Source organism: Cyanistes caeruleus, chromosome 1, assembly GCF_971803275.1.
Source record: "Cyanistes caeruleus chromosome 1, bCyaCae1.hap1.1, whole genome shotgun sequence".
Classification (NCBI taxonomy): Eukaryota; Metazoa; Chordata; class Aves; order Passeriformes; family Paridae; genus Cyanistes; species Cyanistes caeruleus.
In genome coordinates, this window is record NC_141701.1 from 34,234,199 (window position 1) to 34,252,799 (window position 18,601).

At 35.8% G+C, this 18,601-nt stretch overlaps 1 protein-coding gene across 14 annotated transcripts in view; it reads right to left on the minus strand.

Moving 5' to 3' along the window:
• Positions 1 to 18,601, minus strand: part of C1H8orf34 (chromosome 1 C8orf34 homolog) — a 222,892-nt gene that overhangs the window by 156,383 nt on the left and 47,908 nt on the right. For all 14 annotated transcript variants that reach the window (XR_015285841.1, XR_015285846.1, XR_015285843.1 and 11 more), the window contains 2 exons: positions 13,155 to 13,324; positions 9,129 to 9,295 (listed from right to left, as the gene is read on the minus strand). Coding sequence is in view for 7 of the 14 variants with exons in the window: in XM_086885697.1 (XP_086741823.1) it covers positions 9,129 to 9,295; positions 13,155 to 13,324 (337 nt within the window). In the remaining 7 variants the exon portion in view is untranslated. The remainder of the gene's footprint in view (positions 1 to 9,128; positions 9,296 to 13,154; positions 13,325 to 18,601) is intronic.

Genomic DNA, 18,601 nt, shown 5'->3' on the forward strand with positions numbered 1-18,601 from the left:
GAATCTATTCATACATGGTAGCTGTAGTTCTCATATAAGTGATACCTATCTACATTGACATGTAACATTAATACACCTTCTCCTCTCTTTCTCCTTTTCTTTAATGGCAGAGAAAGGAACATCATGAGCCTTCAGTTTAATATATAATTTTTTAGTTTCTCCCAAAATTCTCCTAAAAGAGTCACTGTGCTCCACGTAAGAAGCATATAAGCTCATGTCTTGACAAGTGCCAACACAGTTCCACTAAATCATGTGAAATTAAGCTTCTAATGTTAGGAAGCAGCAAAAATTATAGGTTTTGATTATGAATGCTTTCTGGTGATCATTTTGCATGGCATACATTATCAGTTCTGGAAATAGAATAAATAATTTCAAATCTAACTCTTAACAGAACCCATTAATATAAAATAACATCAGCAGAGAAGCAGTAATCAAAATATACTTTAATATACTAGCTAGGAATAAACCATAAATAACCTATGTCTCAAACACATTTGGAGTGCCAAACTCAATGACCCAAACCAAATAAAACAGAAAACCAAAAGCAAATACAGTATAGAATACTGGAAACAATACATGATAATACTTACATAAGTAGCCAAGATAGTCAGTATTTCAACAGAACTGTCTTCCTCTTGGGTGCATCAGATTCAACAAATAGTCTTTTTCAGAAATTTCATATACTTTCCCCCAACTGTACCAGAATGCAAGACATCTATATTCATTCAGAAATGTAAATAAATCCCTGTTTACTGCAAATGGCATTAAATTACAGTTTCAACAATTGTAAAGGCTTCATCAAGTAATTAATGCATCAGAAAAACCTAATATGAATTGTTGAAAAAGGTGCTGTGGCGTTCTGCAGCACATGGCAATGGAAGCAGTTTTTCTACATGGATTTCTGACACCTTCCTCTCAATAAATTCTAGTTTAGAAAGATGGACAAAGAAGCACATTTTAAAGTATTTCATTCATAGTTTTGGCTTGCTTCATTTTGTTTCAATTCTTACTTTGTGTTGTTACATATGCCAAATTTTGTCCGTTATTATAAACTGCACTATGATTCAGGTTGCAAAACCTAAGAAATACTCTTGCAAAAAAGAGAAATATTTGGGTCTTTTTTTTTTTTGGAATTTATGTGTGATTATATACACATATATACACATATAAAAGTAGATCTCTATGGCCAACCATGAAAACCCTGCTAAATTTGTACCTCACTGAATTTTCTTGCTGGCAGTAATTATCTTATTCTAACCAAATTATCTGTATGTAAAATAAAGGACAATTATTAACAGAAGTTAATACTTCAGCAATTCAGAAAAACATGACACTAATCAGCCACATCTTAACAAGAAAAACATATTTAAGCTCTGCTGTGTTTGGATATAATTTCTTGCCTTCACACCCTTGTCTCACAATATAAATTAAATTCACAAATGTCTCTTTGAATAAACCCTCTCCTTATCTATTACTTGGATGAACAATCCCCCTTCGATGAAGCAGTTCAAACACTAGCTTTATGGGGCTGTGATACCCAAAATCCAGTAATCATAGCAACTCTCTCTCTGCTGATGCCTCCCTGAATCGTCTGGAAAACTCAATCCTGCTCTCCCAGCACAAAAACAGTGATTTCAAATGTCTTTAACTGAATAGTAAAGAACCCTCACCAGAGCTCAAAGGGTTCCTTCCCCATGTCTCTTCTGAATCTCCAAGTGAAGAAATCCTGTAATTTCTTACTAAATTACAAGTTTGACTATTGTAAATGATTTTTTTCTTGCTTTTTTTCCCTGCATGCCCCAGAAAAGAGAATGCAATTGCTCAGGAGCTGGCAGCAGTTTAGCACACAGACTAGTCAATCAAGTGGGCCAGATCTCCCCAACCAGCTTGTGGACTCCAACATTCACATCTTGAGCTTCAGTGTAAGCTAAAGAGTATGTGCTGAGTATATGAGGATGCAAGTGCCAATAGCTAATACTGGAGAGTCAGCACCCTGACTAAAACAGATCCAGGCACAAAAGTAATTACATCCATCGCTGCATTTCCTTAGATATATTGCCACAGAATGATTTCCCCAGTGTGCCTAAACTAACCTGAGTGTCCTAAAGAAGTAAAAAGTAGTTTGGACATCAATTTATCCAGCATCCCAATTTTACAGATGATACAAGACAAGGACAAGTACATAAAGATACTATATCAATATGCAAATGTGAGAGGTTACTAAATGTGTCACACATCTACAAGAGCAGCCAGAAGGATCTGGTGAAGTTCAGATCTGTTAGCCTGATCTTGGTGCCAGGGAAGGTCATGGAGCAGATCATGTCGAGTGCCACCACACAGCACATGAAGGAAAACCTCAAGTCCATGGGGATCAGGCTCACCCAGTATGTTTTTATAAACAAGTGTGTGCTCGACCAACATGATGTCCTTCCACAACAAGGTGACCTACTTACTAAACAACAGAAATTATGTGGATGGTGTCACCCTGGACTTCAGTAACTGACACCATTTCCTTAGTATTCTCCTGAAGAAACTGGCTGCTCACAGTTTGGGTAAGTGCACTTGTTCATTGAATAAAAAACTGGCTGAATGACTAGGCCAGAGAAAGGTGGAGAATGGAGTTACAACCAGCTGGTGGCTAGTCACCAGTGGTGCTCCCCAGGGCTCAATACTGGGGCCAGCCCTGTTAATACCTTCAGCAATTATCTGGATGAAGGGATCAAGGGCACCCTCAGTCAGTTTCCAGATGACAGCAAATTGGGCAGGAATGTTGTTCTGCCAAAGGAAGGCTCCGCAGAGGGATCTGGACAGACTGGATTGATGGCCCAAGGCGGCCAGTGGTATGTATGGAGTTCAACAAAGCAAAGGACTGGGTGCTGCTTTGCAGTCACAACGATCCCACTCAATGCTACAAGCTGGGGCAGTGTGGCTTGAAAGTTGCCCAGTGAAAAACAGCCTGGGAGTTATGGTTGATAGACTGAACATGAAACAGCTGTGTGCCCAAGAAGGCTAATGGCATGCTGGCTTGGATCAAGAATAACACAGTTGGAAAGAGCAGGGCAGTGATTGTCCCTCTGTACTCAGCACTGGTGGGGCCAACCTTGCATCCTGTGCTCAGTGTAGGACCCTTCACTCAAATAAAGACATTGAGGTGCTAGAACATATCCAGAAAAGGGCATGTGAAGGGTCTGGTGCATAAGTCTAATGAGGAGTAGCTGAGGGAGACGGGGTTGTTTAGCCTGGAGAAAAGGAGGCTCAGGGTGACCTGATCACTGGTACAACTCTCTGAAAGGATGCTGTGGCCAGGTGGGGATTAGGCTCTTCTGCCCCATAGCAAGTGACAGGACAACGATCCAAGTCATGCCAGGTGATGTATAAATTGGATAATAAGAAAAATTTCTTCATGAAAGGTTTGTCAAGCATTGAAACAAGATGCCCAGGGAAGTGGCTGAGATGTGTAGATTTGGTGCATAGGACATGGTATAGTAGTGAACTTTCTCCACTGTTGTTTAGGTAGAGGTTTAAGATAAACTTTGGTTTATTTTACAAATTATAAATTAATTATATTTTAGGCTTCTGTACATCATTAAATTCAGTACACATCCATTCCTTGATAATTAATCACTCCTTTGAAGCTTTTTTTATTAGCTCATGTAACTCATTTCAACTCAAGAGAAGCTAGGATCTCTAGCTATAATTTGTTTTCTTTCTCTGCTTTCCCTATAGTAATATGAAGCACAATCAACCTCGTTTTCAATCCATTTTATGCTTATCTAACCAGCAGTTGCAACAAGTGTTGCAATATGTGACTAATTAGTTTAATAATTTATTCTAACATTACAAACACAGTCTTAAACAAACCGTAGAACTTAGCTTACTGGAAGTTATTATGAGTAAAAATTCTCTTAAAACATCAAATACCTCTAGTATCAAGCATAGTAAAATGCAAAAGCAGGATCCTATTAGGACTTTAAACACAAAACCCCTCTTCTCTGACTAGCAAGTTAAAGTTTTGCCTGTTCTCAGATCAACAAAGATATTCCCACAGATGTTTCTCTCTTAGCAAAGGGCCACAAAATGAAGTGAAATCAATGAATTCCATGAATGACATTAAACAGACCAGTACATTTCTCTTGCTCAGTGACTTTATATATTTCCAGACAAAAAAGTCTGAATACGGTATTTGCTGAACTTTTACATCAGAAAGATATTTAAACCCACACCTGATGGAGCCTGAGTGCTCTTCTAGAGGACATCTGTTAAACACACACCAGTGCACTGTATCTGCCACTGAAAACTTTGCAGTGTACAGCACAGCCAGCCTCTACATGCAGAGAAGGCCTCCTGTCTCCCAGAGGTGTCATTTTCTGTGCATTCTCTACACAGCACATGCCCATTGGTAGTTCTGCTGATTTTCCAATACTTTCCAAAAACAGAAGACTCAGTGAAAGGGAACATTAGGAGCAATTCATATGTCTTTCTCCCACACTATCATTCTACTTAAATCACAACAAAACCGGCTACAAGCCAGAAAACTGTTCTGAAGGTGAACTACAATTCGGATTATCTTTCCCAGGGCTTTGTGGTCTCTTTCCTGAAAAATTATGTATTCTAGTCACATAATGGAGAAGGTTTTGTTATCTAGGAAAGTGAACAAAAAGGAACAACCTTTTGCTAGTATTAGTATAATTTATCATGCCTAAGAGTCAGTTTCCTGCATGTTGTCAAAGACCTTCAGGAACCAAGGAAATCAGGAACGTCTGTTAAACCAAAGGAAATGTACTGAAAACACTGCAGATTAAACACCCTATCATTAGGGGCTCAGAGGCTCAATAGAAAAGCAATATAGATATTTAAGGGGTAGACTACCAGACACTGAGCTACAGCCTCATCCTTCAGGCAAATGCAATCTCCACTATATTCTATTTATCTCCTTGTGTTATAAAATGTAAATGTATCACCAGACAACATTTCAAGGGTGTTAAAATGATTAAATAATTAACATTTGAAAGCTCTTATAGAAAAAAGAAATTCTAAAGATTAGAAGAAGAGTTATTAAAGCAAAGAGAACACATCAGGTATCTTCCAAAGCAATAATCGAAAAGTTTATTACTAATTGAAGTGCATTTCTATCTTTAGCGATTCTGGTTTATTACTGTATAGAAGGAATTACACATAATAAACATGAAGCAATCAATCACTGAACTTTCACTTAAGACTTATATATTATGGTAAAAAAAGCATTTTTGTGAAACCAGCTCCAAAGAAAAGAAGAGATGGTTTTACAAGTCCTGATGCTCCAAACTCTAAAGTTCTGCTCAAATATAAGATTCTTTGAATTGAAATCAGTGAGGCTCTTCAGAATCATACAGACTGGTATATGCATCAATTGCAGGAAATCAGCTTCAGTTATCACCACCTTTCACTTCAACCATAGTTGTGTGAGCGAGCTTCCTGGGTACTCTTTGCAGTGGTGCTACAGAGCTAACTACTGCATAGGATCTGTTAACATATCGTAACACTTGTAGTACTGTGAACATACAGGAAGACTGCACAAAACCAAGAAATTGCTACTTGAGCATTATGACTCAATATCTTGGAATCATGGAATCATTTAGGCTGGGAAAGACCATTAAGATTATCAAGTTCAACCATTGCCCTACCACTGCCAAGTCCACCACTAAACCTTGAGTGCCACATCTACGCATCTTTTAAATCCCTCCAGGGTTGGTGACAGTCATTTCCTTGGGCAGCCAGTTGAAATACTTGACAAACTTTTCCATGAAGAAACATTTCCTAATATTTAACCTAAATCTCCGCTGGCATAACTTGTGGCCTTGTCCTATCACTTGTTACATGGCAGAAGACAGAAAACTCCACATGGCCTCCTTTCAGAAAGTTAGAGAGTCCAATAAGATCTCTGAGCCTCCTTTTCTCCAGGCTAAACAACCCTTGTTCCCTGAGCTGCTCCTCACAGGACTTGTTCTCTATACCATTATGGTGTAAAACACAGAATGTCTTTCTCATCTTCCTTACTTGCAAAAAACTTTAAGAATGTATATCTAAGTCCAAGTATGCTTCAAAAATCCTTTTACTATGTGTATGTTTATGCACAGCAATACACTTAATAATATTCTGACAGTCGAAGAATTGATTCTTTCAAAACCAAACGAGTCATGCTTTGGTGACTGTATAATCACTATTCACAGCAATTTCAGGGAAAGTAACAGTTCAGTCCTCTCCAACGTAAATCAGTGAGATACTGAGGAAATAACATCCTTTCAAAGTCTCAGTGGACTTCAGCCAAATGTGAGAGACAGCTTAAGCCCAAATGTCATAGAACTCCAAAATGGCTGCAGAATTTCTGAAAGAACTACGTCAGCTCCTGGTTAGATTTATAAAACACAATACTTGGCATTAGGATGTGTAAAAAAACAGTCCCTTGATATAATTTTGTCCCAAACACAAACTGCACAACCCTTTAACATTTACAAACACATGTGAATTAACAGTTACAGTTCTCAGCTTTTTCAAGTCAAGAAGATCCTTTCCACTATGATGTTATCTGTCACTAATCTATTTCAGCCACCCGCCTAACTGTAACACTTAAAAAGTCAGCATGGGAACAGCCCTCCTATGCATCTTATCTTACATATAAAAAGTGATAACTGAAATCAGAATATAGCTCTGTAACATTCTTTTTCTTCTTTGAACATACATTTCTTTTTAAATGGATAACAATGTAATAGTTTCTTTTATTCAGCATATGAAAGAATTCTAGCTAAAACCTTCATTGACTCACCTAGGAGATGGAGTTTTTTTTTAGAGAAAATATGCAAAAAGTCAGCTTCATGCTTTTAATATCTAAATAAATCAACCAAACTCTGGAAAAGGTTCACTTAAACACACCTAAAGATGGATGTTTGTATTCTGCATTTTACATATAGTGTACGCTTTAAATTATCTGCTATGAATAGTAGAACAGTTTTCCCAGAATCCTGACTTAGGAGCATGAAATTTTGTAATTTTTTAAGAAAGAGCTGAATAAACAAATAATACTGAATTCTGGAGAGAATGAATCAAAGAGCTATATGCAACAATGCCATGCAATTCAGTGATGGCAGAAAGCCATGATTTGAAATTAGTTATACTGCATATAAGTTGTGTAAAAAGCATCAAAGCAGTTAATGGATTAATGTGGTACATAACAAAAAATCACAGTATCAAAGAGTTACTGACCTGGAAAATATAGCAATGAAAAATACCTATATTTGCTCTTAGAAACTAAATTCTTTATGTTACCTTCAAAGGAAAACTAAAACATCCTTCCCATGTAACACAGCCTCAAATTTTGAGTAGTTCTGGGGAATGTAGCCTAACCACTATATCAAATATAACACACATACTGTCAGCAAATTACAAAATGAGAATTAAAATAAAAGCCAGTTTCTCAGAAGCACAGCACTTTAAATACTAAGATGTGCATATTGAACATTCTCTCAGTGGCTGTTACTATAACATGGTAATATTATAACCACTATAAGCATGGCTTCTCCTCAAATATGTCAGGATTTTGCCTCAGAATCTCACATGAATTTATGTAAAACCCTACCCAAACTGGAGGTCCTGTTTGTCAACTTAGTTTTAAGTTGATTTTGTATATAAACTTAGACAGTTTTGATGAACTGCAGGATAGAAAAATATTCCAGGTTTTGTATGGCACAAAACTAGAATGAATTCTTACAATCAAGTACTCATGAAAAAAACTGCAAAACACTAGTTTGTACATAGATCATTTTCTACCCAAATGTCAAGACACTAGAAAATTCCTTTATACGGTCTTCTTGGTTCCAAATACTTTCAGGGATTCAAGTGTCTGGAAGAAAAGACCTGTACATTGGATATATTTTGCTCACTATCTGCGCAGAAATTAATAAAAAATCTATCCTGTATGACATAAACAATGAGTGATCCAGGCCATTCTCTTATTTCTTGTAAAAAAAAAAATATGCATGCATCAAACTTTAAACTACTGGAAAAAAAAAAGGAAATTTTTTATTAATTCGTAATAAATTAAGCAAGATTTTTAGGTTTTTTTATCATGCGCATGGTCAAGCACTGGAACAGGCTGCCCAGAGATGCTGTAGAATCTCCATCTTTGGAGAGAGTGAAAAAGTCAAAATCCACTCAGAAAAACCTGCTATGGCTGATTTTTTTGAGCAAAAGGTTGGGCTAGATATCTCCAGCAGTCCACTCCGACCTCAACTATTCTGTGTTTCTTACTATAGTAAGGATGCAACAGAAATATAGAAAGCAAAAATAGCAGCATGTGTTTTACTGATTTTAAGATTGAGCTCCAACCTGAAAAAAAAAATCATGCCATAATTCATAAATTCAGAAAGCTTAGTTATTCTGAGATTGCGATTTTCCCATGCTTTGATCCCAAATTAAGTTCAACAGAGCAGAAATTGTGAACAAATATTGAAACCCATGGCTGCCTTTTAAGCATCATACACTGAACTCCGAAAAATAGCAGAAAAGAAATTATTAAGTACAATTAGAACTATTATTAATTAAATACAATTAGTAATTCCAGGAAAGGGAGCCAGAAGCAAGCATCAAGTCTTCTAGAGTGCAATTTAAGATTTAAGATACAATACAGTCTAGTGGAAAATTACAATCATATCCTCTGAAGAGGTTACAAATTCACATTACATAAGCTTTGTGTAGCTAGTAAGTAAAAAAATCAACTGAAGTTAAAACTGTGATACAGCTAACAAAAAGAAGAACCAGATGAAAGACAGCGAAGCTGATTCTATTCCTTGTACAGAAATACATTCTGCAAGCAGACCCTGGGAGGGATTTATGTAGGAAACCAAATTAATTACTTTAAGCACCTGAGGCGTTTGATTTCATGGAATTTGGATGCAGCTGGGAGTTTATTCACTGTTTATTCACATTTATGGTCTTCCTTACATTTCTCCTGAAATTTTCATGTTAAGCCCTACTGAAACTTCACACAGCTGAATACTTTAGCTTCAAATATAGGCAGCAGTTTCTGACTAATCTCTGTTTGATTTTTTATAATAAAAAAAATTCAGAAAATACACATAATTTTTTGCAGTTACCCAGTAGTTCCATTGCATCGTCTTCATTGTCAATGTCTTCTTCGGTTACAGATGGAGCTGTACTTTGAGCAGAATCAAAGGAGTCCTGAGAAAGCATGGCAGCCAGCAGTTTCTTATGTTGCTGCTGTTGATGTTTCAATCCTTTGGTCTTTGGCTCCATTTTTAAGCTGTGAGGGAGGAAAGCACAACTTTCTCTTACTGGTGCTCTCTTCAAAATGCATCACTCATTCCCAGATCATTGGATGTCCTAAGACATTTTGTGTTTTCAGTTTCTAAAGTTTTGATTAAATTTGGAAAATTTCCCATTGCCTTTATGTGCACTAATCAAGTCTAAGTAAGCTACATGTACAGAACAACATGGGAATTAGTAATCAGTAAGGCATTGATACATAGCAAAAAGTTGACAACAAAGACCTGCTCCCTTGAGTGGTTTTAATACCATTACCCCACAGGATTAAGGGGATTAATTGTTATATTTAGAACAATTTTCCTGATTTGTAGAGTTGTGTCTCTGACCTAAACAACAGTGAACTGGAATTGCACAGATGTTAGAAGGGCCTAAGGCAGGACTTGCTACAGTTTGCCATTTCTGAGTCCTTACTGTATCAACATAAAACAGTCAGAAGTTTGGTGCCCCACATGAGTGTACCACCAGCACCTCAGTCCTTACTGTCCTTACAGTCTGCTGCAGGAAGGCAGATTTGTTGCAAATGTATGATTTTTAGTGTAATCAACAATTGTTCATTTCTCTGGCAAAGATAAACACTAACAAGACAAAGCGCACTTTGGAGATGAAGAACAGGTTTTGAGTTTAGGACATCAGGTTATGGATGGGGCCTCTGCAAGCTCAAATTCATTTCACACTCTAAGAGACAGAAGTATCGTAATAAAAACCACTCAAATTCCCCATTCTGTACATACATTATCCCTGGAGGATGATTTCCAAGAGCCTTGCATCTTCTCAGAATTCCTCCAAGAAATTTTTCATATAGAAAAGTGTTAACAGTGACTTGGAAATGAGTTTAATCACATTTTCACGGAGTTCAAATTTCTGAAAGATGAGCTCGGTACCAGCAGGATTGCCATCAGCACTTTCCTATGGTTTCTTATCATTAATACCTTGCCTTTCTTCCTTATAGCAGCAACAGACAGCAAAGCCAGTGACAAACACAATCTTTCCTCTGTAGCAATCCAGAATATAAAGGACAAAAAGGTGACCCTTCGTCCATTTGAAAAGACATCACTAATACAGCGATCTCAGACTGGCTACATTGACTTTCCCAGTCAAAGCAATAACGACACCTCTCCTTTCAGTTGCTCTTTTTTTCCCCTTTTTTTGAGTTACTGGGCTGGGCTTTCAAATACGACATGTCTGCTTCTGTTGTTCATCATCACAGGAATGCATGTTTTTCAGGAGGAAATTGTGGTTCTGTCACACCACACCAATGGCATTTACTCTACCAATGTCAATGTCTAATCCTTTGTCTAAACACATTTATATAGTGTTTATTTATATAGTGTTTCATATACGTACCTTTTCCTTATGTTTAGTGACAGGTAAAACTAAACATACGACCTGGAAATAATGCAACAATTACAGTTTTGACTTTCCAATTCTTATATTTTAACTGAGTATTATAATTATTTCTAAGAGTTTGCTGGCTTATCCCATAAATCCTGATAAACAGTGATCAATAACCTATCACTTTTTTATTAGAAGTGTTGTTAAATAAAATTTACCAATATAAAATTTGAAACATTAAAGTGGATTTTTCAAACTGCCCTCTCTTTCATTTGCCAAAATGAAACTTACACTTACAAAATGTAACTTAACTATTTAAGGCTACATTAACTATGAAATAGATTAATGAAATACAGATGACATAGCCAAATTTCTTTACAACTGATAATGTCACTCTTTTGAGAGCAAAACATACTGTTCCCACTATTTTTAGATGTACTAGTTATTTGCTACATTAAAACTAAGTTATTATTATCCAGTACTTGCCTCGTGCATTTGATGTGCAGTCAATTCCAAAATTCTGCCAATAGCACTTTAACACTAAATCAGACCTTGAAACAACTGCCAGTTATTAGTGAACTATCATTAAATATTCAGATTAACCTTGATCAACATGGGTCTTTTAAACTTCCATATATTGTTGGCATCAATTTTAGTATCACTACTATCTTGAAGTTCTGCAACTTTATGATTCCTTTGCAAGACTGCAAACATGGTTTTCATAAATGGCGTACAAAAGCTGATGAAATGCTAATGAATCAAAGAATTATCCCAGACATTAAATCAGTCATCCAAATGTAAATCCATATGCTGCATGTAATTTAGCAGTTACTCATTTCCACTGAAGATCAGTACTCCCACTTAGCAATACATATTTTTCAATAGGCCTTCAGCACTTACTGTACCTAAAAACAGAGATATCAGTACCCCACGAGTCTTTCCTGGCATCAAGTTCCCTATAGTCTCTTTATTCACACACCAGGCAACATGATTTTGTCATGATACTCAACAAGATTCCTCAAATATTATTCTCAAAGACACTAATCACATTTTTAAGTATAGCATTAGCTGTGAGGTTTCTCACAGCTTGTACCACTCTACAAAGAGAAAAATGTGCTGCTTTGAATCATCTCTGTTGCTCAGAACTAGACCTCTGCTCCCTTCTGGAAATACGACAGAGATGCTTATTTCTTCTCTTTCCTACTGACAGAAGAGATGCAATATCCCCAATTTGCTCTGAAGCATGGAACAGGTCTTTATTCAATGCCTTTATTGGACTGCTGAATAAGGAAAAAGAAACTCAGGCCTACACAATCAAGCTGCAGTGCCAGTTGCTGACTCCGTTATTTTCCCAGGAACGGCACTGGAGAGATGCAGAGTCTGAGTTGTGTTGGTTCCCGTCCAAGATCTGGCTGAGGGATCATTACTACATGCTGCTACTTCTTTGAAACAGTAATACTCACAGTCACCCCCACGACAATCTAATTAAATGAAGTACTCATGGATAACAAATATTCCCAAGATGTGAGGAAAGTTAATGAATGCAGTCTGTAAGAACACAGCTAGTGACACACTAGTTGCAGTGTGACTGGGATGTGAATTCCAATGTAGAAGGCACAGGGAAGACTATAAAGAAATACCTTAGACCTTTTCAAAGGGAAAGCAGAGTTTCTGCCTTCTAAAAAAAGGAAGAAAAAGGTGTCTGCTGCAGTCAAAGTACTAGTTATAACCTAGGTGATCTGCTGCAAGGCTAAGGGAGAAATGTAGGTGTTTAAGCCAATTAACAGAGGCAGTGCCAAAGATCTACACTTAAAAAGAAAGACATGAATCCCTTTAAAGCAAGGCTGTGAGTGTTTAACCTTCTGTGATAAACATATCTTTAAATCATGTTAAATGGGCTCCTTGTATTATAATCTCTTCCATGTATCTGAAGCACAAACTGTTTCAGTCAAGCACAATAAATCTTCAGAAATTATTTACTGCAGAGAACAAAATTGTATCTTTGAGAAAGACTTGTTATTAACACCAAAAAGCTAAGATGTGGAATGAAAATGAATTTAGGAAATCCTGTTAAAAATAACATAGGCACTGTTTCCCTTGTCTATCTCTCCCTTAAATTAGAAAATCAGATTTATCACTAAAGTGTCAAGATGATTAATAAATAGCTACTACCAGCCCTGGAAAGATGGGTACGGAGGGTATGAAGTATATGAATGAAGCTATACATCACAACATTATTACACAATAGACCCCAACCATGTCCAAATACACTTAACTTTTCACATGGGAATAAATCCAAAGGAATCCAAACGGTATTAAGTTAATCATATATAAAAGCATGAGAAGAAAAACATCACATATTAATAACTTCTATTTATTCTGCATGTGCCCACATTATGGCATGGGAATTCAAAAGCCGTGCACTCTGCCCTCGGAAATGAAATTTTTGTAAGACAGCTCTGTTTCACAAAATATAATGATTCTAGGGCAGATCAAAAACCCACCTTCCTCCAGGACTGCTGCTATCCTCACTGTCCCACTGCTCATTTTTATTTCTTGGTATTGGTGGCTGCAGCATCTCAGCAGCCAGAGGGTCTGCATCATTCTCTTCACGGCCAATCCATTCTCCAATCACACGAGGTCTGAGAAGGGGGGTGTTAAAACCTGCTGTGTCCTGAAAAGAAGTGAAAATAAAAAAAAAAAGAAGCAATGTACTATTCTCAATCATAGATGTAAACAGAGAAAGAAAAGAAAAAAAATATTAAAAAAGTACAAAACCAATACATTGCAGTATCATTTCAGAGGACTACAAAATAGCCAGAAACAATAACAGACTAATGAAAAGTTCCCCATTAACAAAATTCCAATAAATAAATCTGTACCCTGATGCTCTGATGCCTCAAATCACTCGTTTATTTTTTTTAATTGCAACTGAAAAAAATCACTTTTTTTTAATAAATGCACAACTCGTAAAACCTTCAGTGTATCCGTTCTGCTAAGCAACATGAGGCCATTTGTATAAAAAAAACCAACCAAAAGACTGTTGTAGATTAATACCATTACTCTTATTTGAATTATGAATTAATGCAAAACTAATAAATACATCTGCATTTTGCATTTTAAAAACAACCCTGCTGGGCATTACATAATGTATCTTTCTATTCTGAAAATGGTATTAACATTTGAATAAAATGCATTTCTGAAACTATTTTTAACCACTTACTGGAGGACAATAAACTGGACAGGATTACAAGAAGCAAACAAAATGTAACTGACACATTCAAAACAATAGCAATAACTTGCACCATCATATTAGGAATTTAGATTAAAGAAACAAGTTGTTCTTAAATTGTATGAAAAAGCACGGTGATGTAGTCAATATCTCTGTTTTCAATTTTACTGGAATGGTTGTAGATAAAGGGTCATGTATAACAGCACAGTCAAACTAAAAAACACACTTGTATATCAGAAAAAAAAAGATACGAATTTATGGGATAGGAATAATTATTTTTCTTTAAGTAAATTGTTTATAGGCTACTAAAGACATCAAACACAGTGTACCTAATTAGAAGAGATATATTCCTATCATTTAATGAGTGAAAATTATAGGAAAGCAAATCCTTGGCTGTTACCTAACATAGTGCCTCAATAAATATTCCTGTCATAAAAGAATGCTTTCCAAACAAAAAGCACCTGGAAAAAGCGCAGCACACTGACTACATAGCCTAGAAACCATATTTTCTCTCCTTCCTAAAAACAAATCACTTTTGAAATCTCCTAATTGAAACAGATACAGTAAAAGCAGTTTGAAGTAGAGGCCTCTATTGAAATGAAAGTAACAAAACAAAACAAAACAAACAAACAAAAAATAGCTGCAAAGTGCTTTCAATATAAATTTATTTAACCTCCTCTGGCTAGATGCTGCAATTTTACTGAGGACAAGAACCTCTATTTTGAGAGTCAAATGTAACCCAGGCTCTGGATCTGACTCATTCACCCTTGTTCTTTCGTTTTGCTTTCTGCAATGTGCCTCTGAGAGGTTTACTACACTCCACTCCCCATACATCTGCCCAGATTTCTTCATCACTTGACTAATTCACTTTTACACAATGCTTATTTTCTGCAAGGACCACTGAAAATTGAATCCATGGCTTCAGATGTTTTAGGATACTTAACCACTGGTGTTGGGTTTTTTTATGTACCCATAAATGTTTCGTGTGTCTATTTGGAGCCATGACATTGTCAGGTAATGTAGACTAGAGGACAGTCACCTCTGGAGGCTTGACAAGTGTAACTTGTCACAGGAGTGACAGTTCTTGTGAGCTTAGAAAAAAGCTTCATCTCACTTTATCTCACTTCCTATAATGCCTTCATTACACAAGGTGCTTACATTAGTTTAAATATTAACAATACGGCCCCTTTTGAGGTTTATTCCTGTTTTAGCTATTTTATCGCTTCTCTTTCTCCCTAGAATAATTTCTAATAATAAAAATGGTTCCTTGAACTAGTTAGTTAGAATAACTTGCACTGTCAATCTTTCTCAAAGCTTTCAGTCCCTTAAATAAAAATGCAAAGCACCTAAAAATTTGCCTGTAAGTTTTTCCTGACACCACACACTGCAAAATCAACACATTGATAAGTAAAACATGAATTCTGTGACTGTCCTTGCTATGCTAATTTCTTTCATAGGCATTTTAGGGATAAAGTAGCACTTTCATACTTAACAGAAATGTAATTTACATTACATAGTCGTGCTTTGCCTCACTGTATCATCTTGCTTTCCTTTTTGAATTGTGTTAGATTAGTACACTATGGTTTCAGTGACCTAATTTATTGTCCTCTTTTCAACTATATAAGCAGCCTCAGTGAAAACACTAAATGGAGAATCAGAGATAGCTCTGTTCAGAATACCAGGATGTTTATTTGGCAGTCTATTTCAAAGACTGCAAAATATTGAAATGAAGTATTCTGTTCTCAAACAAGATTTTATAGTTTTGGTTATTTTTTTTCATATAAACTTTAGAATCATAATTGGTTTCCAATTTATATTCACCCATAAATAACAGAAGAAATTAACAGTGACATTAGTGTGCACAGAAATATTTTCACTACAGGTAGATATTTAATCAGCACTAAACCAAAGAAGACTAGTTAATAGCGCAGCCCAGGTGTCATTCACTCATCCACATCAGTGACTACCAATTTCACATACTCAAATTTCCTGTATGTGGAGAAAAGGAAAAGAAGGGAAAGACTGACAGACAGCTGATTCTCCTCTTCACATTGAGCTGAGATGTGGTTTCTGGATGCAGCCTCTACCTGAGAGCACAACATTTGTGTATCCATTTATTTATGCTTCACTTAAAAAGCTCAGTATTACTATTTTCAGATATGGAATTTGAGGGAATCTCCGTTGTGAGAATTACTTTGGGATGAGAAGAAATTTGTTTATTTTTATGACTTGAGAACAGTTGTTTCTTTTATTTTAATTGTAAACTGTTTTCATTTTAGAGTACTACTTTTAAGAAAGTAGTATATATACACCATAGAAATTTTTTTTTTAATGTTAACATTGAGGGTCAAAATCTAATTTTTAGATCTTCATTTGGGTCTAACTCTGGATCTCTAATACTTGTCTCCCATTACTACATTACATTACATGTGTTTGAAGTGACTGAAAAGATATTATTAGGAATTCCAGACAAATGTCACAATGTTAGGACAAGTCTCACTCTTCATTGTTTTTCTCTAGAGTTTTTTTTTCAGCCTAGAACTCTGTGAATATTAAAAAAAAGGCAAACATCCTAGTTCTTCCTTGTTTACATTAAACCCTTCACATTATGCATGGAAGTGTGCAGTTTCCTGAAGTCCTTCAATAGTTTCTATTCAGTGGCAATGAGGGAGAGTCAGTTCAGAAATTTGTATCATATCCACTCTGCATTTTAGTTTTAAAATATGTGACTGATAAGGCATCCTTTAATTTCTTTCCTTACACAGTGTACTTGCAGCGCCAGTTTCTGACTTTACATAGCTTCCATGGCCTAGAGACAGAGGCTGAATCATCAAGAGAGACAGAACACAAAGTTCTGCAAACCTGAAGTAAATGAAAAAGAAGATAATCTCTATAATAAATCTATTTTAATTGCAGTAATTTTAGGATTCTTTTGGCTTTTTTTGCAAGGTTACTAGTGAATCAGAAATTTTAAAAGATTATGTCAAACAAAGATTCTATATTGACTGAAAGACTGACTTTGTGTGCCTGTATTTTCTCTATCCTTGTCTTGGACAAAAGCTCTAAGTACTGACAAAAAAGATAATACTAGCAGATATTTGACAAGAATCCATTTAAATGAAACACTCTTTCACAAAAGTGACTCAGAGCAAACTGGTTTTCCAAATCCAAATGCTCGAGTAACTAAGCAACTAACTAATTAACTGGATTACTTGAAGAAGTTACATCAACCAACAATGCTGATTAAAGTACTCCCCGACAAAGGCAACTAGAGGTTACTGAATCTGGAGAGAAATAATTTTTTTAAAAAAAGACAATCAGAAACAAAAATAAAGAAACATACACATGCAGTCTCTGTTTTCTCTAGGTTCATAATTGTTGATTAACAAAACAGTATAATTATGAACTCTGTCATTGTCTTAGTTCCCCAAAATATTCCTGTTCATTGGGAAAATAAAGCAAGGAAATTCATACAGGGGAGTTTTATATGTCTCACATAATATCTATACGATGCTGATGTTTTAATGGATTCCAATGCCAAGTTTGGCCATGCTGTTCTAGTCCCATGCACATGATGAGTTCAACTGTTAAATCAAACCACAGATGAACATTATTTCAAAAATTATTCAGTGGCAGCACAGTTTAGATAAGGAAGTTCTAGTATCAGCATGTATAAGAAATTAAAACTTGACTACATTTATACCTGAAAAATAAACATCACATGGGAATGTGTCCAGGCGAAATAGAAACAAATTCTCTTTCTAATGTTAAAGCAACTATTATCAGGTTTTCTTTAGCTGCTTTTGGCCCAAGACAAATAATACATGTAGAAACAAGTCACAGGAACATTTCAGGAATTATATTGCGTAAGGGATCATTCCTAGGAGGCAAGATTCCACAGAATGGTCCTGGCCATGCTTATATTCTTAACACAGACGAGATTTTACATTAATTAAAAATAATTAAAGGGTCAAACAAGAAATGAAGTTAAGTAAAGATCATGGAGATAAAAAAAAATCACTATTTTCTAAATCTATGCTGAAAGCCTGTTGAGCAGTATTACACAAATTACGCATGCTGAAGAGTTTAATTGTTTGGGATTTTATTTATTGTACAAATAGATTTTGACTTCAAGAACATTCAATCTATTAATATATAATAATAATCTATTAATGTATATAACCTAATTCCAAGTTTTATTTTAAAAAATCTACCACCCTCCAGTTTTAAATCATAAAAAAAAAAGTATATAGTAACAAAAAAACCCTGATTCTTCACTCAAGCTGGATCCTGTAGAAATTCCCCAACTCAGTTCTCTATTTCAGTTTTTCCCAACAAATAACTAAATTTAAAAAACATGAATATTTTTGGACAAGATGTCATAGCTTAAAAAAACAAGCAAACCAACCAGAAATTATTTGAAAAAATATATATGTAAAAAGTGTGTGATACCAGGGTCTAGCCTAAATTGTCTTTTTCCTCCCTCCAAGAGTATCAACAACAGAAATAGAACAAATTGAGTTCTTCATAAGTATTCTAAAAGGTGACTGTTCTAATGGAAGGACTTTCTAATTGTGTTTACCATCACTTCTGAGCCCAGTTATGGAAACAGTGGGAAGACTTAAGCCATAGTTTGGAAACGGCAGCGACAGATGCACTTGACTGCACAGTAACATTTATCAGCCTTACCTAACTGGCCTTCCAGTTCAATGCAGTGAA